General features: G+C 42.9%; 1 protein-coding gene across 3 annotated transcripts in view; it reads right to left on the reverse strand.

The window, feature by feature from the left end:
* The window catches only part of cntfr (ciliary neurotrophic factor receptor), a 214,643-nt gene that overhangs the window by 19,726 nt on the left and 168,013 nt on the right, over positions 1 to 26,904 (reverse strand). For all 3 annotated transcript variants that reach the window (XM_020042725.3, XM_013140250.4, XM_034290113.1), the window contains 3 exons: positions 22,414 to 22,531; positions 20,693 to 20,859; positions 15,373 to 15,536 (listed from right to left, as the gene is read on the reverse strand). In XM_020042725.3, coding sequence (XP_019898284.1) covers positions 15,373 to 15,536; positions 20,693 to 20,859; positions 22,414 to 22,531 — 449 coding nt within the window. The remainder of the gene's footprint in view (positions 1 to 15,372; positions 15,537 to 20,692; positions 20,860 to 22,413; positions 22,532 to 26,904) is intronic.

Consider the following 26,904-nt stretch of genomic DNA (forward strand, 5'->3'; position numbering starts at 1 on the left):
GATGTGTTCATAAGTCCATGATCAGAATACAAGAAGTGCTCTAACAGCCAAGTCCAGGCCTGTGTGGCTCTGCTAGCCTGTAACAACTTAACCCCATGGGACGCATCTCCAATCAGTCTGACAGAGTGCTTATGAAATATGCACCATATCTGAACAGCATCTCAGTCTCCACATAAATCATGCATGAACATATCAAAGACGAGACGGAGAGAGAGACATAGAGAGAGAGACCAATAGACAGACAGCTGTCTATAATGTCTAAATAATATAATGTCTGTTCAAACACCCAACACAGATTGAGCAGCCGTGTCCCTATTGTGGCTTTGGTGTAAAGTAGCGCACTATTTAGGTCATAGGGTGTCATTGGGACCACAATGTGTTTCAGTTTAAAGTGACTTCCAGACAGACACTTGAAGAACCTTGAGGTTTCTATTAGCAAGATCAATGGACACACATCCCAGAATCCCTTGCTATCTGCTCTATGGTGGATTGAGAAGGAGAAGGATATCTGGCTTGCAGGGAGAGATGAGAGAAGACAGAGACAATTTCAGAAGTCCTATATTGGCACAACCGTGCACATCAGTCAACTAGAACAAAAGAAACAAATACAAATATACAATAAAGACCAAAACTAAAAAACTAACAACCTAATGCAAAACAAGAAATCCCTCATACATATCCAGACCAGAAAGAACACGCTTTACCCACCAAACAATCAAATTCTACTGAAAATAACCACATACCATCCACAGCCTCGTTTTCACCCGTTCCTTGGTCAGTAGAACCTGTTCCCAGCATCCTTTTCTTCCATCATCATTGCCTTAGTGTCTATCAAACCTGTTCCCAGCATCCTTTTCTTCCATCATCATTGCCAGAGTGTCTATCAAACCTGTTCCCAGCATCCTTTTCTTTCATCATCATTGCCTTAGTGTATATCAAACCTGTTCCCAGCATCCTTTTCTTCCATCATCATTGCCCTAGTGTCTATCAAACCTGTTCCCAGCATCCTTTTCTTCCATCATCATTGCCCTAGTGTCAGTAGAATCTGCCCCCTGCTCCTCTGAATGGTTAACAGCCGGACATAAACAAAACAACAGGCGGCAGCACCATGTATAATCCTCCTCTGTAGATCATCTGTTATCTTCTCTATGGGAGGTTTATACAGAGTTAATAATCTTCAATTGTAGATCAGATGTTATCATCTCTATGGGAGGTTTATACAGAGTTAATAATCCTACATTTTAGATCAGATGTTATCATCTCTATTGGAGGTTTATACAGAGTTAATAATCCTCAACTTTAGATAATCTGTTATCTTCTCTATGGGAGATTGATGCAGAGATAATGATCCTCAATTGTAGATAATTTATCTTCTCTATGGGAGGTTTATACAGAGTTAATAATCCTCAATTTCAGATCATCTTTTGTCTTCACTTTATACAAAGTGTGCAAGCATCCTTTTTGAGAAGGAGTCAGGTCTCAAACTCCTAGACAACTGAGGCTTTCACAGTACTCAAAGCTCTACTATGAAAAACACTGATGGCTGTTCCATACACCGCTTTCTGCTGACCAGCAAACAGTCTTCAAACTGTGGTGTCCAGAAAGTAAACAGGAAGTCCTCACATGGCTCCACCTCCCTTGTAGCAGTGATAGGTGGGAAAAAGTTGTCATAGTCCACACCTAGCTGTTCAGTCTAGGTCAAACAGAGCAATGCAGCTTGAACAGAGCCTGGAAAGGTGTTACATAACCCCTCCATGACCCGCTGCATGAAGACAATGGATTTAACAACAGAACCGCCATGCCTTTCAGACCCCCAGTATCCGCAAGAGCCCAAGGCCATTTGGCGTCATTAGCATACGAATCGTCCCTATTAGCATGGACATTCTCCACCACAGCATCACCATCCAGCCAGAGCATCAGTTCATCTACTGGGTCGTCATCAAACTGTATAGTAAACTATATACTTCAAAAAAATATATATTACAGATTTAGTTAGTATTAAATGTCTAATGAATTTGAAGAATACAGGAATGTGGTTGTGCTGAAGGGCGTATTATTAGAATACGGTAAAATAAGTAACATTATCAACTACTTTGATTACATCAGAGGATTTATGCATGATTAGCCATAGGCTACAGAGACATAAGGCACATACAGTTGTGCTCATAAGTTTGCATACCCTAGCAGAAATTGTGAAATTTTGGCATTTATTTTAATGGCGGGGTGGTTGTTTCAAGGAGCACAATACCACGATAATTGAACAAAAATGAGCTGCATAGTAGAGTTGCCAGAAAGGAGCCTTTACTGTGCCAATGCCACAAAAAAGCCTGGTTATAATATGCCCAACAACACCTTGACACACCTCTGGCACACTAATTTGGAGTGATGAGACCAAAATAGAGCTTTATGGTCACAACCATATTGTAAGCGCTATGTTTGAGAGGGGTCCACAAGGCCTATAGTGAACAGAATACCATCCCCACTGTGAAGCATGATGGTGGCTCACTGATGTTTTGGGGTGTGTGTGCTCTAAAGGCACGGGAAATCTTGTGAAAAGTGATGGCAAGATGAATGCAGCATGTTATCAGAAAATAGATATACCACCTGCAAGAATTTGGGGCCTCATAGACAACTATTACAAAAGACTGCACGCTGTCATTGATCCTAAAGGGGGCAATACACAGTATTAAGAACTAAGGGTATGCAGACTTTTGAACAGGGGTCAGTTCAATTCTTTCTTTGTTGCCATGTTTTGTTTTAGGATTGTACCATTCTGTTATGACCTACAGTTGACTGTGAATCCCATAAAAAATAAAAGACGTGTTTTGCCTGCTCACTCAAGTTTTCTTTACAAATTGTACATATATTGCCAATTCTCCAAGGGTATGCAAACATTTGAGCACAATTGTACGCACGACACAAACAATCAATTTCTCCTGATCAATGGAGGACAACCCTAGATCTACATTCCCTAACTTTGCCCAATCTAAAACATCCCATAAGATAAATGGTCAATTATTGAATGCCCTGCCACACAGTAGCACTGATCCATCTACACTATAGTATACATACACACTTTCATTAGATTAACATTCTGAAAATATCTTTTAATCCAAGACTCCAATCTCCAAGTCTCCAACTCTTTAGTAGAAATCCACTTTTATGGGCAAAGTTAACATGTAATTGTTTCAAGATCCATTTTCATAGATCATTTTGTATCCATACTGTTGGATGCTTAATACTCCTAACATCTGATTAACTGTGTTAAAACCTCCCCAGACTGAGGTTAAGGCTACTCCCCATTAACATCCACCCCTTCTCCTAATAAATCCACAAATCTACCTTCAGGCCCGGTTTAAAAAAGATTGCTAGCCCCAGCATTAAAATGAGACCCATGGCTAAGACAACAATGGCGCACCTATTCCATGGCCCAATCCGCCTCATTATCACCATCACTACTCAAACTGTACTGCCTGATGGATTCATATTGTACAGCCCTGTTTGTCCTATTTCTCCACCATTCATATTTAAGGAGACCACCCTAAGACCCTCCATTTGAAAGGATTAAAAAAAACACAGAGAACACAGAAAAAGTAGAGAATGAACCACCACTTGTGACATATTTATATTTTACTGGAGGCGTCTCTGTCTTGCCCAGTTCTTTTCTCCTTCTTCCACCCATCATGGGCTGTGATGTAACGACACTGTCTCCAGGACCCCACAGCAGCCTTAATCACTGTAACCGCAGAGATGCAATAAACCCACTCGTCCACCTACTAGCAGGACATCCTCAACTGTGGCACCAGTGCCCTGGACACACCTGAAACTGTGGCGCCAGCGCCCTGGACACACCTGAAACTGTGGCGCCAGCGCCCTGGACACACCTGAAACTGTGGCGCCAGTGCCCTGGACACACCTGAAACTGTGGCGCCAGTGCCCCGGACACGCTGTTACTAAGACCAAGACCTAAGAGTAGTTTTCTCCAAAATGATCAGTCATTACACTCTCTGACTGATAACTACACAATCTGAAACCAAAGAAGAAGAATGAAATGTGTATTGGGTGAAAAAAGAAAATGGTTATATTTGGCAGCCAAATTTGTCCTCCTGCCACAATCTAAGGGACAAAAAATGATACAATTTGTTCGTTCTCTCATGTCATACCTTGAGGCATTTCAGTCTTTTCAGAGAGACTGAGAAATAGAAAAACAGGCAGAGAGGTACAGACAGAGAGGTACAGACAGAGAGAGATAGCTTCTATGTGCATCCATTCATTGTGCATGTTTCTTTCTTAATGTCTGTGTCTATGTCTGTGTTTATTTCTGTGTTTATTTCTGTGTTTATTTCTGTGTTTATGTCTGTGTTTATGTCTGTGTCTATGTCTGTGTCTATGTCTGTGTCTATGTCTGTGTCTATGTCTGTGTCTGTGTTTGTGTCCGTGTTTATGTCTATGTCTGTGTTTATGTCTGTGTTTGTGTCTGTGTTTATGTCTGTGTCCATGTTTATGTCTGTATTTATGTCTGTGTTTATGTCTGTGTCTGTGTTTATGTCTGTGTTTATGTCTGTGTCTGTGTTTATGTCTGTGTTTATGTCTGTGTTTATGTCTGTGTCTGTGGCATGACTGTTTATTATCAGTATCTAAAATGGGCTCATTGTGTATTAGAGAGGAGAGTGAAAAGGACACATCTTGTAACCACCTTCCCCTCTTCATCCTCGCTCTCCTCTCCCTCGTCCTCCTCACCCTTTTCTCTGCTCCTCCATATTGTAACTATAACGCCAGCCCTACCCCAGTCTTTTGGGATGGAAATCAACTCTTTGAAGGAACACCCTTTTATCTGAACCCTAAATTCCTGGGCTTCTCCCTCCACAGCCCGTATCCAGGGTCCCCAAAACACTGCTACCCCCCCTCCCCCTCCCCCAGACCCCCACACCCATACCAGTGTCTGGCAGAGACATGCATGAATAGTTGTATCTCAGGTCAAATAAACCCACAGTCAATGACATGCGTTCAGACCAAGTATTATACTGGACGTGTGTGTGTGTGTGTGTGTGTGTGTGTGTGTGTGGGTGTGTGTGTGTGTGTGTGTGTGGGGGTGAGTGTGTTAGTGTGTGTGTGTGTGTGTGTGTGGGGGTGAGTGTGTTAGTGTGTGTGTGTGGGTGTGTGGGTGGGGGTGTGGGTGTGTGTGTGGGGGTATGTGTGTTAGTGTGTGTGTGTGTGTGGGTGAGTGTGTGTGTTTGTGTGTGTGGGGGGGAGTGTGTTAGTGTGTGTGTGTGTGTGTGTGGGTGAGCGTGTGAGTTTGTGTGCGTGTGTGTGTGTGGGGGGGGTGATTGTGTGGGTGTGTGTGTGTTTGTGTGTGTGTGGGGGTGAGTGTGTGCGTGTGTGTGCGCGTGTTTGTGTGTGTTAGTGTGTGTGTGTGTGGGTGAGTGTGTGTGTGTGGGGGGGGGGGGTTGATTGTGTGGGTGTGTGCGTGTGTGTGTGTGTGTGTAGGGGTGAGTGTGTGCGTGTGTGCGTGTTTGTGTGTGGGTGTGTGCGTGTGTGTGTGTGGGGGTGAGTGTGTGCCTGTGTGTGTTTATGTGTGTATGTGTTTGTGTGTGTGTGTGCGGGGGTGAGTGTGTGTGGTTGATAGTGTTAAGACCCAGTGAATCCCTCCACTCCAGATTTAATCTAATTTCCTGTAAAGTACATGTGACACCCTGACCATGACGCTGAGCCCTGATTGGCCAGCAGTACCAGAGCCTTACACACCAATAGTCCCTCGGTCTGGTGCCCTTCAGAACCAGAGCCCCCGGCCGGCCAGCCTCTCATCTACTGACTCTAAGATGTGCGTCCCAAATGTTTCCCTTTGCCCTGCTTACACAGTATTTACATCATTGGTCTGCAGTAGTGTTCCACACAGGAAACCATCAGACAGGATGAGAAGACAGACAGAAAGAGGTGGAGGGAAATGGAGAAGACAGACAGAAAGAGGTGGAGGGAAATGGAGAAGACAGACAGAAAGAGGTGGAGGGAAATGGAGAAGACAGACAGAAAGAGGTGGAGGGAAATGGAGAAGACAGACAGAAAGAGGTGGAGGGAAATGGAGAAGACAGACAGAAAGAGGTGGAGGGAAATGGAGAAGACAGACAGAAAGAGGTGGCGGGAAATGGAGAAGACAGACAGAAAGAGGTGGAGGGAAATGGAGAAGACAGACAGAAAGAGGTGGAGGGAAATGGAGAAGACAGACAGAAAGAGGTGGAGGGAAATGGAGAAGACAGACAGAAAGAGGTGGAGGGAAATGGAGAAGACAGACAGAAAGAGGTGGAGGGAAATGGAGAAGACAGACAGAAAGAGGTGGCGGGAAATGGAGAAGACAGACAGAAAGAGGTGGAGGGAAATGGAGAAGACAGACAGAAAGAGGTGGAGGGTGTAAATAGAGTGAGGGGGAGAAATTGGGGGTGTAAATAGTGGTGGCTGGTTGGATAGTGTAGTGGAACCCAGAGAGCGTGGCGGTTGTCGTATAAAGAAAGAAAACCCAATTAGATCCCAGCGTTCACTTCCAGCTCACAGGCTTGTGTGTTTGACTTTTCACTACTGAGAAGACGGGAGGCGAGGGGGGGTGTTTGGAATGGGGACTGTCAATCTAGCTAATGAGAGACCCACCCCCCTCTGTCCTCATACACACAACCCCATCTTGTAAACCCAACAGGTTGATGGGTAATTGTACTGGGCTTAGATATCCTTTCTTTGACACAGTATCAACTGGCTATCACAGCAGTTACAGTATATTGAGACATATTCAGATATATTCTATTTATATTCTATATTCAGATATACTGAGACACTACCCCTCTGTCTTCAGATATATTGAGACACCACACCTCTATATTCATATACACTGAGACACTACCCCACTACGTTCAGATATACTGAGACATTACCCCACTATGTTCAGATATACTGAGACATTACCCCACTATGTTCAGATATACTGAGACATTACCCCTCTATGTTCAGATATAGTGAGACATTACCCATCTATATTCAGATATACTGTGACTGGAACACAGTTTTATACTACTGGACTGTATATTTTCTGATGATAACATTGACGTTTACTCAATCTGAATAAAATCTTACTAACAGTGCTCAACGCTGTATTCTCCATGATTTACCACATTTCACTATGCATCAGAGTAGGGTAACACCAAACGGGAAGTAACCTACCAGAGCATAGCTACAGTGAGAGAGTCCCTCTAGTACCAGTATTACAGAGAGAGAGAGAGTCTCTCTAGTACCAGTATTACAGAGAGAGAAACCCTCTAGAACCAGTATTACAGAGAGAGAGCAGGCCCCTCTAGTACCAGTATTACAGAGAGAGAGAGTCTCTCTAGTACCAGTATTACAGAGAGAGAGTCCCTCGAGTAACAGTATTACAGAGAGAGAGTCTCTCTAGTACCAGTTTTACAGAGAGAGTGCCTCTAGTACCAGTATTACAGAGAGAGAGAGAGTCCCTCTAGTACCAGTATTACAGAGAGAGTGCCTCTAGTACCAGTATTACAGAGAGAGAGAGACCCTTTAGTGCCAGTATTACAGAGAGACAGCGGGACCCTATAGTAACAGCATTACAGAGAGAGAGCATACCCCTCTAGATCCAGTATAACAGATGGTCCCTCTAGTACCAGTATAACAGAGAGATCAGATCTGTCTTGAACCAGTAATAAAGAGAAAGAGAGCAAGTACTGTAGAACCAGATGGCATCATTTCACCTCACTGAAATATCATGACAAAAAAACAGTGTTTCTGACATTTAATAAGACTATGCATTTTTGGATGTGGTTCAAAACATCTAAATAGAGAATGGGGATGTATTCTTTCTTTACATGTGAACAGAAAACTCCCTGAACCAGAAAATATTTTTTCTTTTTACCATTTTAGTAATGTAGCAGATGCTCCAGCGACTCACAGCAACTCAATAACAGTTTGAACATTTCACTCAGTGATGTAGCTATCAGTTGTTAATTCCTTATATATATACACACATATACACACACCAATCAGCCATAACATTATGACCACTGGGATATATGGGTGGGATATATTAGGCATGAAGTGAACATTCTATCCCCAAAGTTGATGTGTTAGAAGCAGGAAAAATGGGCAAGTGAGCGACTTTGACAAGGGACAAATTATGACGGCTAGATTACTGGGTCAGAGCATCTCCAAAACTGCAGCCCGGGGTGTTCCCGGTCTGCAGTGGTCAGTACTTATCAAAAGTGGTCCAAGGAAGGAAAAGCGGTGAACTGGTGACCGGGTCACGGACGGTCAAGGCTCATTGATGCACGTGGGGAGTGAAAGACTGGCCCGTGTGGTCCGATCCAACAGAAGAGCTACTGTACCTCAAATTGCTGAAAAAGTTAGTGCTGGTACTGATAGAAAGGTGTCAGAACACACAGGGCATCGCAGTTTGCTGCGTATGGGGCTGCGTAGCCGCAGACCAGTCAGAATGCCTATGCTGACCCCTGTCCACTGCTGAAAGCGCCTACATTGGGCATGTGAGCATCAGAACCAATGTTCTTAGATCCCTCTGTGTTTCCCTCTGTGTGTTTAGTCTGTGTGTGAGCCTGTGTTTGTGTGTGTAAGCCTGTGTTTGTGTGTGTTAGCCTGTGTTTGTGAGCCTGTGTTTGTGTGTGTGAGCCTGTGTTTGTGTGTGTGTGTGAGCCTGTGTTTCTGTGTGTGTGCCTGCATGTGTCTGTCTGTGTGTGTGTATGTGCCTGTGTGTGTGTGTGTGTGTGAGCCTGTGTGTGTGTACCTGCCTCTGTGTCTGTGTCCTTTAACTGTGCTGGTTTTCAAAGACACAGTTTCAACATTTATCTGCTGTGTGACAGCAGCACAAGACACAGCAAGGAGACAGCAAGGAGAGGGTGGTAGTGTGTTTGTGTGTGAGCGCCTGCATGTGTCTGTCTGTGTATGTATGTATGTGTGTATAGTGTTTTTTGTGTGTGAGTGCCAAGAGAGTACAAAAGGAGGGTGAATAAGTGAGACAATAGGAGAGGTGAAAGAGAGAGACATACCAATGTGTTGTTTGTGCGTGTTTGCGTAGCAAGTTAGCACAGCATCAGGGGTAGAGAGGGATGCTGGACTTTCATGAGCTAGATGTCAGAGCAGACAGCTGAATGGAGAGCCTTTCTCTCCTCCCTCCTTTGCCATGCTAATAGTTCTGCAGTGCAGACCGCTATTGATTAATCTAAGTGCTGGTTGGTGGATGAGAGTGACTTCTGGCACACACAGAAAGACCATTAAAAACAAGGGAGAGCGATGGAGGGATGGAGGTGGAGAGTGGGAGAGAGGGGAGAGAGGAATGCAGCATGTCAGAGAAGACAAAAGAATGGAAGACTTGGGGTAAATAAAAGAATAAAGTAGTACACAGAAACTCAAGCTGTGCTGGCAGAAATTAGGATTTTTTTTAATCTTGTTCCCTCTCCTTCGCTCTCTCCCTACATTTCACTCTTTGTTTTCCTGTGTGTTTCAATCCAGAGAAAAGATACATGTTTAACTCAGCTCTTTGGCGCCAAATATCTCAACATTGTATTTTTGATTCCAGCGAACATCTCCAATCGGAGATTGGACTACATTTGCATTTATAGACTATTATATTATTTTAGGATGGAGGTTAAATCATACAGGGTACCATTTGGAACCAAGAAGGGGTCTGTGTGTAATGAGCATTGGAGATATTGATTAGTTCAAATTTGGCCCCACATACACACTTTAAAAATCAGTGCATTATGCTACAGACATACTGTGTTTTATTGTAAAGTATGAACAGTGCTTGACTTGGAATGCAGGAGCCGTGTTTTTCTAAGCTGATCCATTAGACCAGGGGATCCATGGTCCTTTAGATCCATTAGATCATGGGATCCATGGTCCATTCGATCCATTAGACCATGGGATCCATGGTCCTTTAGATCCATTAGACCAGGGGATCCATGGTCCATTAGATTCCATTAGACCAGGGGATCCATGGTCCTTTATATCCGTTAGACCAGGGGTTCCATGGTCCATTAGATCCATTAGACCAGGGGATCCATGGTCCTTTAGATCCATTAGACCATGGGATCCATGGTCCTTTACATCCATTAGACCATGGGATCCATGGTCCTTTAGATCCATTAGACCAGGGGTTCCATGGTCCATTAGACCAGCGGATCTATTGTCCATTAGATCCATTAGACCAGGGGATCCATGGTCCTTTAGATACATTAGACCAGGGGTTCCATGGTCCATTAGATCCATTAGACCAGCGGATCTATTGTACATTAGATCCATTAGACCATGGGATCCATGGTCCTTTAGATCCATTAGACCAGGGGTTCCATGGTCCATTAGATCCATTAGACCAGCGGATCTATTGTCCATTAGATCCATTAGACCAGGGGATCCATGGTCCTTTAGATACATTAGACCAGGGGTTCCATGGTCCATTAGATCCATTAGATCCCAATCATTTAATGTCGCCCCTCAAATCACCACAACAACAGGCAGCATCTCTTTGTTGCCCATTTAAATCTAAATGGAAGGTTGCTGGACTCACAGTTCTACCATCTCCTATCATTTTGCTCTTAATAAAATCAACAAGTAGAATAACTGTTATTTGAGGTTAATTTATAAAACACTATTTAAAGATGTACAGGCATCTGATCCAACACTTAAGCACACCTAAGCTTTTCAAGGTGTCCTTGTGGTTAGAATAGTGTTCAGGTGGGGGACATTAAGCAGCAGCTTTTCTGATGGATGGTTAGCCAAAACCAAATATTTCTCCCTAAATTATTTCCAAATTGAACAAAAAGGTAGGCAACTGGAATAATAGGCGAAGGCCTGACATAGTCATAAGGTAATGCAGTTCAGCTGGATAATGCACTACAGTCTTTTCATGGGTGATTATCAAAGTCTGTGTCACGGTACAGTGAGGGTCAGTGCCACCGTGCCGTGCACGCCCAGTTCCCGTCACTCCACAAACACATCCCGGACTGGTTTTGTGTCACGTCTTCAATCATTCCATCAGTATGTGTTTAAATGTTCCTCCTCTGCGCCACTCACTTGTCAGTCGTTGTGGTTGTATGACACACGTAACGGGGGAGTGCTTTCGGTTCGCTGTTTCAATTCAGCCCTTTTACTTTCATTTGGTTGTTTTTTGTATTCTGTGTTTGTTTGAATTAAAAAAATCAACATTTGAATGCTTTTCGCCTGAGCCTGGTTCCTCTCCACCGCCACCAATTGTTACACTCTGCACCTTTTTTAGACAAGTAACAGATCAGTGATCAAGTAAAGGTACTTATTTAAGTTACTTAAACTAATTCCTGAATTACATATAACAAAGCACATTTTCTGTGTAGGACATAGGCCTGATTCTTATGATATTTTTATTTTATGAACAGAACCAACACATCAAGGCAATACTGAACACAAATTGTTGATCTGCTGCCAAGTCTTTATCCAGGAAAAAGCGCTGACCACTATTTTGCACACCCCAACTGCTCTTTTAATCGTCTTGTCCCCCCACTGCTCTCTAAAGAAAATAGACAGGCAAATAATAAATGAGTGTGAAACATAGAAACTTAGAATGCTGACCAAATAGAATTAAATGAATTAGACAACATCCCTTGTCTCCATCCACATTCTGTATTTTCACTGAAACGTTGATGAACGAGATCAGCTGAAAAAATGCAACAGTTAACTTAGATTTAACAACATTTGAAATGATGTCACTAATAATATGTGGGATCTTGTGTCCTTTAAAGTCTCAGCCTAATGAAAACTACTGGGGTCCAAGTGGAGCGTTGGGGTCTACTGAACACTGCTGGGGTCCAAGTGGAGCGTTGGGGTCTACTGAACATTACTGGGGTCCAAGTGGAGAGTTGGGGTCTACTGAACACTACTGGGGTCCAAGTGGAGAGTTGGGGTCTACTGGACACTGCTGGGGTCCAAGAGGAGTGTTAGGGCCTGCTGAACACTGCTGGGGTCCAAGAGGAGTGTTATAGGGCCTTCTGAACACTGCTGGGGTCCAAGAGGAATGTTATGGTTTAATGAACACTACCAGGGTCTGAACAGGAATAGGGCATCAGGCCAAGGTCAGTTTGGTCTTCAAGTTTCAATGTGTCATTTATCTATAGAGAGAAGGCCTTGACTACTCTGTATTCAAGAAGAAGAAATGTGGCCTCTCCCACTCTCCTCTACTTGTCGCTCCACCCCACTCCTCTCTTCTCCACACCTCCCTTTTCCTCTCCAATCCTTCCTTCTCTCTAATCATCTCTTCTCTCCTCTCTTCTCCACTTTTCCTACATTTACTATGTGAGGAGTCAGTGTGTGTCTGGAATTTCTAGAGAGATGCAGGCTGTGTCTTCTGTCTAATTGTCTCAGCCACACCTGATTGTGCTGCTAGCCATGCTTGTGAAATGTCACAGGGTTTCAGCTGGTCTCCCGTCCCTTACCAAAGACAAATTGCAAGTCAAGAAGTCCCCAACCCAATCTGAAGACTATCACTGGACACAGGACCAATCACAATCAATGTCACAGGACCAATCACAATCACTGATAACGGACACACAATCAACTAACCTTCTGTGTATGTTTCCTCAATGTCTCTCTCTCTCTCATCTATCAACACCGGGTTAACTGTGACCAAGAAATTGAACCGAGTCCCAGGGCCAGCAGAGCCCCTGGGAGAGCAGAGACCCCGGGAGAGCAAAGTCCCTGGGAGAGCAGAGCCCCAGGTAGAGCAGAGCCCCAGGTAGAGCAGAGCCCCAGGTACAGCAGAGCCCCTGGGAGAGCAGAGCCCCTGGGAGAGCAGAGCCCCTGGGAGAGCAGAGCCCCTGCCTATTTTCTGAAAACTTTTGAAACCCTTCCTAGTATCTAACATGAATCCACTGCTCAATTGCTGATGGAAAACACTTGCAATTTCTCTGACTGCTGATTCTGAGTTGTGTGGTTGTCCAACCCTGTAATCGGTAGATGAATGCTGAAGTGGAAGCTGTTCTGGATAAGAGCGTCTGGTAAATGACTCACATGTATATGTTAAGGAAACACCACACATTTCTGTTTTCAGACCTAAACACCATTATTAGACCATTGGCCTATTATTAGACCTATAAAATGTTATTAGACCTATAGATCAATATTAGCCCTGTAAAATGTCATTAGACCTATAGATCAATATTAGACCTATAAAATGTTATTAGACCTATAGATCAATATTAGACCTATAGAATGTTATTAGACTTATAGATCATTATTAGATCTATAAAATGTAATTAGACCTATAGATCAATATTAGACCTATAAAATGTTATTAGACCTATAGATCAATATTAGACCTATAGAATGTTATTAGACTTATAGATCATTATTAGATCTATAAAATGTTATTAGACCTATAGATCAATATTAGACCTATAGAATGTTATTAGACTTATAGATCAATATTAGACCTATAAAATGTAATTAGACCTATAGATCAATATTAGACCTACATTTTTTATTATACTTATAGATCAATATTAGACCTATAAAATGTAATTAGACCTATAGATCAATATTAGACCTATAAAATGTAATTAGACCTATAGATCAATATTAGACCTATAAAATGTAATTAGGCCTATAGATCAATATTAGACCTGTAAAATGTTGTTAGAACTATAGATCAATATTAGACCTATAAAATGTTGTTAGACCTATAGATCAATATTAGACCTATAAAATGTAATTAGGACTATAGATCAATATTAGACCTGTAAAATGTTGTTAGAACTATAGATCAATATTAGACCTATAAAATGTTATTAGACCTATAACTTTAAACCGTGGTTAGACCTATAGTTCACTATTAGCAGGCCACAGGCCCGGAAAACAGTCTGATCCTAGAGGTCTACAACAACGATCCCAGAGGACTATAACACTGAAAAGGAGAGAAGAGGAAAAGGACAAGTGGAGGACAGGGGAAGAGATCTGACAGAGTAGGTGGATAGACAGACACCAGCCCAGGGCAAGGATTGGTGCTATGACACTTCAGAATTCACCAGTGTGAACAGCCTCTTAGATTCTGGAGACCTGCCTCAGGCGAATTGTGATCGCTGCTTCAACAATCTGCAATACTTTTTGCTGTTTGAGACCTAGAAAGGATGTTAAATTCATAAAGACCCTATATTTCATACAGAGATTATACTGTACATTTAATCCTATGGACTTTACAGTGTCTCTTACTTTGAAGAGAGGAGACAGAGCATGATGTAGAGGTGAGATTGAGAGAGACACACAAACACATCTACTGTACCACAAGCCGGCTGACTGTTGAACATGCCTCCAGTCAAACCTTATTTCCACACTTGTATTCTGACTGACGTGTGTTCTTGTACTGATGTGTGTTCTTGTACTGACGTGTGTTCTTGTACTGACGTGTGTTCTGGTCCTGACGTGTGTTCTGGTCCTGACGTGTGTTCTGGTCCTGACGTGTGTTTTTGTACTGACGTGTGTTCTGGTACTGACGTGTGTTCTGGTACTGACGTGTGTTCTGATACAGACATGTGTTCTGGTACTGACATGTGTTCTGGTACTGACGTGTGTTCTGGTACTGACGTGTGTTCTGGTACTGACGTGTGTTTTTGTACTGACGTGTGTTCTGGTACTGACGTGTGTTCTGATACAGACATGTGTTCTGGTACTGACGTGTGTTCTGGTATTGATGTTCCACAGGGAGAGGCCACACCTGTGACATATTAACATATAATTCTGAATAAAATTCCTGACAGAAAGAACATGGTGGTAAATGCCCTTGAGAAAGTTTAGGATTAACCCTCCGTAGCGTTCAGATAGAAACAAGAAAGCTGGAGCCTTGAAATGCTCAGTACATCCCAAATGGCACCCTATTCCCTTGACTGGAGAAAAGCAGTGAACTAAAATAAGCGGATATGTGATTTAGGATGCATACAGTGGACACAGCTGACCTCAGAACATTAACCTGTACATGAATCACCAATAAAAACACCTGTTCATGAATATTCATCCTACCAAGCAAGAAAAGTCATGATGAGTGGAAGGAACACAATGTCTCCTATCACTTAGTTCATTATCTAATAGAACACTGTTCTCTCATGTAGTTCATTATCTAACAGAACACTGTTCTCCCTCAACTAGATAATCATCTAATAGAACACTTACAGAAAACACTGTCACCTTAACACCTAGTTCATCAGATACATTATCTACTTGAACCAGGCCACAGCTCATACCCATCGTTGCAGACATTTTCAACCAGGAGTAAAGAGCATCCGACTTTAGGTCAAAGCCCTGCTACTGCTCTGTTGGAAAGGTAGCTTCCTGAATCAGAGGAAAACTTACATGTTGCCACTGGTCTCTGATGAGGGGTCTGTATCTGAGGAAGTACTTCAAGGGAAAGCTTTCAACATCGGGCCAGGTAGAGGGACTGTTCCAGGTGACCTCAAGACGACGTACGTTGTTGGGGATGGGAGTGGCCACAACCTTTTCAGGGGGGTCCGGTTTCACTGCAGGGAGAAAAGAGATTCCATCAGACTATTACAGTAAACTACAGACACTTCAGACTATTACAGTAAACTACAGATACATCAGAATATTACAGTAAACTACAGACACTTCACATTATTACAGTACAATACAGACACAACAGACCATTACAGTACAATACAGACTATTACAGTAAACTACAGAAACTTTAGACCATTACTGTACAATACAAACATACCGACCATTACAGTACAATACAGACACTTCAGACTATTACAGTAAACTACAGACACAACAGACCATTAAAGTACAATACATACACTTCAGACTATTACAGTAAACTACAGACACAACAGACCATTACCATACACTACAGACACTTTAGACCATTACAGTAAACTACAGACACAACAGACCATTACAGTAAAATACAGACACTTCAGACTATTACAGTAATCTACAGACACAACAGACCATTACCATACAATACAGACACTTCAGACCATTACAGTAAACTACAGACACAACAGACCATTACAGTACAATAGAGACACATCAGACTATTACAGTACACTACAGACACAACAGACCATTACAGTACAATACAGACTATTACAGTAAATTACAGATACAACATACCATTACAGTACAATACAGAAACATCAGACTATTACAGTAAACTACAGACACAACAGACCATTACAGTACAATACAAGCAGATAAGGGGGAGTAAGGAGTGAGGGCTTAGCAGATTGTTTTTGAAGGAGTGAGCTGGTATTAGAAGTGTCCACCTTTAAGACCTTTTGCTATTTGTTCCAGGCATTGGTGGCGTCAAAGTGACATTATTAGATTAGTTAGGACATAGGTCTCCTGTAATTGGTCAGAAGCTCAATAAAGTTATGAGTGCATATGCACTAGGGACAATTCTGGAACAAATAGCCCCAGCCCTTCTCTTTCAAAGTGATTGGCAAGTCTATAGCAACATTCAGAATTTGTCTAAGGCACTGGAACTAATGATGTTCATTCTCTCAGGCCAAATGTTTGCTGAAGACAGATCTTTGGTACCATTTAAGATTACATAGTCTGTCTACAAGGGTTTATGAGTGTCCAGAGTAAAAGTCCATTAAAGTGCAGGTTCTTTTGGAGTAGCAGATCAAGGTAGAGATGTAATTTACCTAAAAGGGACTCTTAAGTAACATTAAACTTGGGAGCCTGGCTTTATGTAGCCAGTGCCAGTCAACCAGTGTAAAGGTCAGAGTAATGAGTGTTGAGAAGGGGTCAGAGTGTAAAGGTCACAGTGATGAATCTTGAAGGGGTCAGTGATAAAGCAGATGGCATTGTGGTAAATGACATGCCATTTATTGAGTAGCTCAATTGGTAAATGCATGGCACTTGTAATGTCAGTGTTAAATTCCCACAGGGGACCAGGATGACAAAGACTCTGTTAAACTCTAGATCACAGCATCGGCTAAATTAAGTGTTGAATGTAATATCTAGAAGTGATTTTTAGCCATAGACTACATTGCCATAGTCAAGGATTGGCATGATGGGTAAAGGATGCCTTTTTGAGGAAAATTCAGGGTGAGGATTGCTGTGTGTCAGACAGGTCCAGCTGTAGGCACCAATGGATGGTTGCATCTGTGTATTAAGGAATTGTAAAGCATGAGGTCCATGAAAGCATGTTATTAAAGATTTGTTGTAGAGTGGACAGCACAGTATTCAGTGAGGGGACCGTTTTATAAATGTGTTATAGCTGCTGACAGAGAAAACACCTTGGGAGACCAGATGTTCTGCTGTTGTTGACCAGTCATTTAAAACCTTCAGACAGACAGGGAAGGATGGAGCATCTGGGATTCAGATTGTTGCCCCCTTTGAAAATAGGAATGATGATTGCGGTTTTCCAATCCAGCACAGATGTTTATAATGAACGGGGACGTAATAATAGAGGCAGACTGACTCAGAATAAACGGGTCCAGATTAGCAATCTCATCTGATTTTAAAGGGTCCAGATTTTGCAGTTTTTCCCACCTCTCATTCACTAGTATTGAATGTAGAAAAGAAGGAACTCCACATGGGATGGAGGCAGCAAGAGTGGGACGGTTGAATTCAGTGGCCTATTGAAGCGTTCAATTCTTTAACCAAGGGGACAAGGTTAATCCTCAGCCTGTATACAGCTGCCAGGTCATTAAGGCCCCCCCCAACGTGTTTTTTGACACTGTTAACAGGATGGCATTTAATGTAGGTGGCATTGCTGACGCAAGCATTCCTGCAGTAATCACTGTGTTGGATGAAGATGGAACCTGGTAGGCATACTGGTGATCAATACTGGTGATAGTGACACCTACGAGACAAAGACATTGAATCATGTGTAGGACCCGATCAATACTGGTGATAGTGACACCTACGAGACAAAGACATTGAATCATGTGTAGGACCCGATCAATACTGGTGATAGTGACCCCTACGAGACAAAGACATTGAATCATGTGTAGGACCCGATCAATACTGGTGATAGTGACACCTACGAGACAAAGACATTGAATCATGTGTAGGCCTTTTTATTTCAGGGGTCCAACTTGAGCTGCTGATTTAGGTTGGGTAATATAATACATACGGGTAAAACATATATACAATATATGAAAGGAAAGAGGAAATACGTTCCCTTAAGACAGCTAGAAAACAGACAGACAGATCTATAACATACACACAGATCCACCACAGACAGACAGATCTATAACAGAGAGACAGATCTATAACAGAGAGACAGATCTATAACAGAGAGACAGATCCACCACAGAGAGACAGATCTATAACAGAGAGACAGATCTATAACAGACAGAATAATAACAGAGAGACAGAATAATAACAGAGAGACAGATCTATAACAGAGAGACAGATCTATAACAGACAGACAGATCCACCACAGACAGACAGATCAATAACAGACAGACAGATCTATAACAGAGAGACAGATCCACCACAGAGAGACAGATCTATAACAGAGAGACAGATCTATAACAGAGAGATAGATCAATAACAGACAGACAGATCAATAACAGAGAGACAGATCTATAACAGAGAGACAGATCTATAACAGGCAGACAGATCTATAACAGACAGACAGATCCACCATAGACAGACAGATCAATAACAGACAGACAGACCAATAACAGACAGACAGATCTATAACAGAGAGACAGATCTATAACAGACAGACAGATCCACCACAGACAGACAGATCTATAACAGATAGATCTACCACAGACAGACAGATCCACCAGAGACAGATCGGAGCAGAGTAAGCCCTATAGCAGACAGCAACAGTGAGATATTCTTTGAAAGTTTATTTTGTACAAGCAACACCTTTAACGGTTTATGCAGAGATTTGTAGAAAATGACAGAGCATTGGAGAATCTCCTCACAATATCCACCTGCATCTCTTAGAGGACTGATCCTGACAGAATAAATCATAACCAGGAATGACAGCATCTACATTTTTTGAGCCAAGTTTCCGAAATGGCCAAAAAGATCGGTCTGGACATGTGAGCTAATGCCGTCCACTTATCAAGTTAAGGGAGGAGACATAAATCCCCGGCTTTTGTGATTACAGAAGTCAGCAAATGACAACTTGTTAGCAACCTGCATGGAAAATCTGTTCTACAGAGGAAATACCAGGGCCTGGATTTAAAACTGCAAACACTTCGCAAAGGATCCAGAAGACACGAGTGAGGATACATGAGCCCCATGTCCCCTGTAAAACATGTTCTCAACCTTGGAATTTTATGGTGAACTGAGGTATGACGGTGATTGTACTTATAGATAATTCACATCAAAATAACAAACAACATTCAGCACAAAACAGGAGATCTAAAAAACATAAAAATATATCTCAATGTCATACTAAAACAACTCATATACTCATATTTGAGGTCAAATAAATTGGAGGAAAACTAATTTACAAAAAACAGCATGTTAAACTAGACCATAAAATTCCAAGGATGGTGTCATACTCCTGAGGTTGGCCAATCAGAGGTCTGCTCCTATGAGCATTCATAATGACGGTTGGACATCTGTTTCATTTGTTGGGGGAAAAACCATGTCATTGATATCTTACTGAATTGTAGATCATATATCATGGAAATCTGGAAACCCTGGGCAGTTACATAAAACAGTCTGTCAAGGATTAACACCTCCATTCCTCTGAGGGCTGATGAAGTGTCACACTTTAACCCCAGCTAACACACCCGACTCCAGTAACCAACTCATCATGATCTTCTGCTAAGTTTAATCAGCTGGATTTGCTGGAGGGCTTTGTGGGACCCACCAGTCCCCAGGACCCATCCCATCTCATCTGTGTTAAGAACTCCTAATGCCCTGACGTTTTCCAGACATCTATTCTAATGAGTTTCTCTGTTCTAACGTTCTCTTACCATTTATTTTAATTAATTCATCTGTTCTACAATTCTTCTGTCACCTATTCTAAGGAGTGTGTCTGTTATAACGTTCTCCAGCCGTCTATTCCAATGACTGTCTGGTCATATGTTCTCCTCCTGTCTATTTGTATGTTCTCCTCCTGTCTATTTGTATGTTCTCCTCCTGTCTATTTGTATGTTCTCCTCCTGTCTATTCGTATATTCTCCTCCTGTCTATTCGTATGTTCTCCTCCTGTCTATTCGTTTGTTCTCCTCCTGTCTATTCGTATGTTCTCCTCCTGTCTATTCGTATGTTCTCCTCCTGTCTATTTGTATGTTCTCCTCCTGTCTATTCATATGTTCTCCTCCTGTCTATTCATATGTTCTCCTGTCTATTCGTATGTTCTCCTCCTGTCTATTCATATGTTCTCCTCCTGTCTATTCATATGTTCTCCTCCTGTCTATTCATATGTTCTCCTCCTGTCTATTCGTATATTCTCCTCCTGTTTATTCATATGTTGACATGGCTGTTAGTGCGGGGGGGGGGGTAAATGGGAGAGCAGCCTAACCACAGTGATGTTGAACTTTTCAAATATGAGTGTGAATTTGAGTGTTTGGCTGATCAATGTTTATCTAGTCAGGTTGACTGGTTAGTGTTCGAATGGTCAGAGATTTGCAGGTCTTACATGTTACATGTTCCTGTGGTAAAAACTGAGGTCAAGAGGTCACAAAACAGCAGTGTTCTAGAGTCTGGCTTTACCTACCTATGTTGAACTCTTCAAAGGTGATGGCAGTGGAGGCTCGTCCAAGCGGGTTGATGGCTGTGACGTTAACTTTGTAGGGGAAGCTACTGAACACCTCAGGGAACTTTACATGACACCGGTTCTTATGGACCACATCCCGTTTTACTTCTAGAGGCTTCTGGTTATGTCTGACAGGAGCAGAGGGAGAGATGAAAGAAGAAAAATTAGTGATACAATGACAGAACGACGAAGAGGGACAGAGGATGAAGAAGAGACAGGCAGGCAGAGAGGGTTAGAGACAGGGACAAAGACAGACAGGGATACCGACAGAAAGACAGACAGGGATACCGACAGAAAGACAGACAAGGATACCGACAGAAAGACAGACAAGGATACCGACAGAAAGACAAACAGGGATACCGACAGAAAGACAGGCAGGGATACCGACAGAAAGACAGACAGGGATACCGACAGAAAGACAAACAGACAGGGATACCGACAGAAAGACAAAAAAGACAGGCAGACAATACAGGGAGATTCTAGTCTGAAGGAGGATGCTCCAGGCTGCTTGTGGAGCTCAGGGCTGATTAGTACCTCTGGCTAGCCCCAGGGATATGCTCTGAGCTGGGGACAGCAGGCCCATTCTTTCCTCATATGTCTTTGATATCAGCTTCTTGCCCTCTGGCTAGAGAGTCACATAAATGCTGACTTTCTTGTAATGATATTAGATATTAGTTGTGTGCTAACATCCACGTTATTATGGCTGAGAATTAGCTGCATGCTAACGTTGTGGTCTTATGACGGAGGAGTGTGTAAGCCTATGTCACATAACTTCAGTAACTCTTCCCCAATGACAATGGGACAGATCACTGGTTCCTCCTCCAATGACACTGGACTAATAGGACGTAAATGGGACAGATCCCTGGTTCCACCCCCAATGACACTGGACCAATAGGAAGTAAATGGGACAGATCACGGGCTCCTCCCCAATGACACTGGACCAATAGGAAGTAAATGGGACATATCCCTGGTTCCACCCCCAATGACACTGGACCAATAGGACGTAAATAGGACAGATCACATGTTATAAAGGAATAATCTGACCGCATTTTGGGACAACATGGTGCTGTAGGAGCCAGTGGACAAACATCTGGCTGTTTGAGATAAGAGACAGAGCCCCAAACTGGCCCTTATCACCAACAGAGTGCACTAGATTTAACCACAGTCCTACTGGCACTGAATAGGGAAAAGGGTGTGACTTTGGCCACATGTTGTGGTGTTCAGGCAGAGAGGCGGGCTGTGGTTATTAGGTGTTTAGTGGTAGCTGGGGTTAAAGAGGGGTCAGGTTAACACAATGAAAACACATCAGTGTTAACATGCAAGGAGACAACATGAGACCAAACATTATTATTCTAATGGGACATAATGGCTGTACAACAGTAATGAGGTTGCTAGGAGACCACCTGCTTGGGACAGAGGGGGGTAGCCGGTCCCACTGACTACTGTGGTTCTGGGGAGGGTCAAACATTATTAACCTCGCCTTTCCCCAAATGCTCAGATTTCTATCCACCTGTCCCTCCCCACGTCTGTCTCCCCCCCACGGCTCTCTCCCCCCCACGGCTCTCTCCCCCCCACGGCTCTCTCCCCCATCTCAACCTCTCTGTCTCCCCACCCACCCTCTCTTTCCTATCCTGTCTTCTCTCCTGGAAGAGTCAAACATTTGAGAGGTTGTGGTTCCTTACAGAACATTGACGTCGAAGTCCGTGGGCACGGAGGTGGTGTGGGGAAGATGCCAGCTGCAGTAGAAGCCTTTGGGGTAGGTGTTAGAACGACAGGTAACCACCGGCTCTCTGGGGGCTGCTGGAGACGGGAAAAAGCAGAAAGGAAGGTGAGCTTCTCCTACCTCCTCTACCAGGAGAGGACATACACAAGACAGACAGTCTGCAGGAGAGAGGAGAACGAAGGGAGAACAGAGAATGCAGGGCTGGGGAAGGAAAATAATAGGAAATGAGGTGAAATTATTCATCAGGTGAGAATAAAAGAGTGAAAAGGGGAGAGAGAAGTTATAGATCAAATAGAGAAAGGATGAAGGAGAGATGTTCTACCAGCCCTCCTTCAGTTGATTCTCCCTTCCATCTACTTCTTCTCTCCTCCATCTTTACTTCTTCTCTTCCCCCTCCTTCCCCTCTCTTCCATCTCTCCTTTCTCTCTCTTCCCTCTCTCTTTCATATCTCTGGTCCAGTGAACCGTTATCCCACACTCCCAGAACTGAAAGTGATGATTTGGGCAGGTTGCCTAGAAGGGAAAGGCACAACTTCACTTTGTCTTTGCTCTGTGAATAACTGTGACATACAGGAAGATCAGCCATAATGGCCACCTGGCAAATACTTCTTAAACAAAAACTACAAATGCTACCCTATTCCCTATGGGCTGTAGTCAAATGTAGTGAACCCTATTCCCTATGGGTTGCAGTCAAATGTAGTGAACCATATTCCCTATGGGCTGTAGTCAAATGTAGTGAACCCTATTCCCTATGGGCTGTAGTCAAATGTAGTGAACCCTATTCCCTATGGGTTGCAGTCAAATGTAGTGAACCATATTCCCTATGGGCTGTAGTCAAATGTAGTGAACCCTATTCCCTATGGGCTGTAGTCAAATGTAGTGAACCCTATTCCCTATGGGCTGTAGTCAAATGTAGTGAACCCTATTCCCTATGGGCTGTAGTCAAATGGAGTGAACCCTATTCCCTATGGGCTGTAGTCAAATGTAGTGAACCCTATTCCCTATGGGCTGTAGTCAAATGTAGTGAACCCTATTCCCTATGGGCTGTAGTCAAATGTAGTGAACCCTATTCCCTATGGGCTGTAGTCAAATGTAGTGAACCCTATTCCCTATGGGCTGTAGTCAAATGTAGTGAACCCTATTCCCTATGGGCTCCTCTCTCCATTCTTTCTCTTCTCTCCTACAATTTGCCTTTGAATGTTTCTGAAGAATGCTCACACACACACACACACAAACACACGCACACACCCGCACACACACAAACACACGCACACACCTGCATACACACACGCGCACACACCCGCATACACACACACACACACACACACACACACACACACGTGTGCACACACACCCGCATACACACACGCACACACCCGCATACACACCCGCATACAAACACACACGTGCGCACACACCGCATACAAACACACCCGCACATATGCAGAGCCTACTTCTATTTATATTAGAACATGCTGAGACGCCGACCCCCCCCCAATGTCAAATACTTATCAAAAACACACACACACTGATCAAACACACAAAAACACACACACACAGATCAAACACACAGATACACATAGATCAAAAATGCACACACTGATCAAACACACAAACACACGCACTGATTAAACACATAGATACAGACTGATCAAAAACAAACACACAAAAAACACACTGATTAAACACTCACTCACTGATCAAAAACACACAGACACAAACACACTGATCAAAAACACACAGACACACCCACACACACTGATTAAACCCAAACGTGAAACACACACACACACTGATTAAACCCAAACGTGAAACACACACAGGGGTCAAAGAGGTGGCAGGAACCGGCTGGTTGCTGGACTGAGTCAGCAATACAACAAATCTGGCGTTCTGTCCTTGAGCAAGGTATTTAACCCTAATTGCTGTCAAGTCGCTGCTCTAAATGTGGTTCTCGGGCAACTGAAAGTGTTTTAAAGGGGTAAAACCCACATCCTGAGTTAGATGGACAGGCTGACAATCAACCACTGCAGGAAGGTGTCATCATCCAGAAAGCTCTCGCTCATCTCCATATTAATGCAGAAACCACACCATGTAATTAGCTCCATCAATCAATGCAATCAATGTCAGAAATCAACCAATCATCAGTAACTCAGGATCAGATCACTCAGAAGGTCGTCTCGTCTTAATCAAACTCAATTAAATAGAATTCGATTCAACTCACTAATTAGGGGCATCTGAATCAAATCAGATTGAAAACAGAGTTGCCCGTTGGTCAGTGTCCCAAACGGAGCATATCTAACCCTAGCCCTAAGACAGAGACTAAGTCCAGGTCAGGCCGGCCTAAATGACCACCAATGTCAATCTCATTGAATTAAAAATGGAGGGCATCTCCATCAATCAGCTCTTAGGAACTCAATAAGCCGCTTCACTACGATCTAATCAGATAGACCAGGAAAATGACACTTTGTTTATTGGCATCAATCAACTTAACACATTCCAAAACACTTCAAACTTGAAGAATACTAAAGAACATTTAATAGCTTAATAGAATACTGGAAACTAGGCTATGAAGTGAATCTAGCAGGAAGGGGAACGTAGAGTCGGAGAACAGGAAGGGGAACGTAGAGTTGGAGAACAGGAAGGGGAACGTAGAGTTGAGGAACAGGTCAATGAGTGTGGACAATGTTAGTTTCTTTATTTAGAAAAAGTTCAGAACAAAATTGAAGAACGTAGAATCACAAATCAGAGGACAAAAAGATTTCTATTTCTATCTGCTTTTCCTTTAGATTATTTCCTAGTTACTTATTCGGAGTTAGGGTTCCATTCATTAGTGATTTAGTGGTGATCAGTAGTGAATTTAAAGTGTCTGTTGATCAGAGCAGGTCCTTCCCTCCCCACCACTCCCTTCCTCAGGCTGTGTTGGTCAACACTGAGTTTCACCCCCAATCCCTTAAACCACGCAACATTAAACATCTCAACATTGCAGGTTAATAAAACTAGTTTGTTAGTTGCACAAGTTATCAAACACATCTTTAATAGTAGAACGAGTTGTGATGTCATTCCATTTCTCCTGCTCTGATAGGAAACTGCTCTATAAAATATAACATGCAGTTTCGGGAGCAGTTATCTGCTATAATCTGCTTATGTTGGAGAAAAGTAAGGATGGAGCTTTTTCGAAATTTAAACAGGCACTTGGCTGATAAATAAGGGACCTAAACACTTGTTACTTACAAATGCAAAATCTGATTAATTACAACTCTTAAGTCTGGTTAATTACAAATCTTACATCAGCTGTCTCACAGGTGTGACACCATCCTACTACACACTTTTCTGTTACCCAAAAGTGTGTAGTAGAAAGCGTGAAAGAAATGAGTACACACACACATACACACAAACATACAACCTGCCTCTGGGGCTCATGGCATCTGCATCAATGAATGTCTTAGAGTTCCTCCCTGTTTTCCCCTCCACTCAGAGATAGGAGAAAGAGAGAGAAGAGAGGGGGTGGGGAACGAGAAAGAGTGGGAGGGAAAAGGGAGAGAGAAATGGACGAGAAGAGAAAGAAAGGGAGGGAGAATGGGAGGAGAAATTGATGATCTAGATCAGAGGTGTCAAACCGGTTCCATGGAGGGCCAAATGTCTGCTGGTTTTTGCTCCCACCTTGTACTTGATTAATTAGGTCACTAATTGGTTAGTTTCTAACTCCCAGTGATGATCTAGATAACCTGGAACTAACTCCTAGTGATGATCTAGATAACCTGGATCTAACTCCCAGTGATGATCTAGATAACCTGGATCTAACTCCTAGTAAAGATCTAGATAACCTGGATCTAACTCCCAGTGATGATCTAGATAACCTGGAACTAACTCCCAGTGATGATCTAGATAACCTGGATCTAACTCCCAGTGATGATCTAGATAACCTGGAACTAACTCCTAGTGATGATCTAGATAACCTGGAACTAACTCCCAGTGATTATCTAGATAACCTGGATCTAACTCCCAGTGCTTATCTAGATAACCTGGATCTAACTACTAGTGATGATCTAGATAACCTGGATCTAACTCCCAGTGATGATCTAGATAACCTGGAACTAACTCCTAGTGATGATCTAGATAACCTGGATCTAACTCCTAGTGATGATCTAGATAACCTGGATCTAACTCCTAGTGATGATCTAGATAACCTGGATCTAACTCCCAGTGATGATCAAGATAACCTGGATCTAACTCCCAGTGATGATCTAGATCAGTGTTTCTCAATTGCTCCCAGGGGCACCTCGCCCTGCATGTTTTAGATCTCTCTCTGCCCAAACATAACCTTTGTAGCTCATCAAGGAATTGATAATGAGCTGATCATTTGAATCAAGTGAGATAGAGCAGGGAGAGATCTAAAACATGCAGGGCAGGGGCCTCCAGGAGCAGGGTTGGAAAACACTAATCTAAGTAAT

This window comes from Esox lucius, chromosome 23, assembly GCF_011004845.1.
Source record: "Esox lucius isolate fEsoLuc1 chromosome 23, fEsoLuc1.pri, whole genome shotgun sequence".
NCBI classification, from domain to species: Eukaryota; Metazoa; Chordata; class Actinopteri; order Esociformes; family Esocidae; genus Esox; species Esox lucius.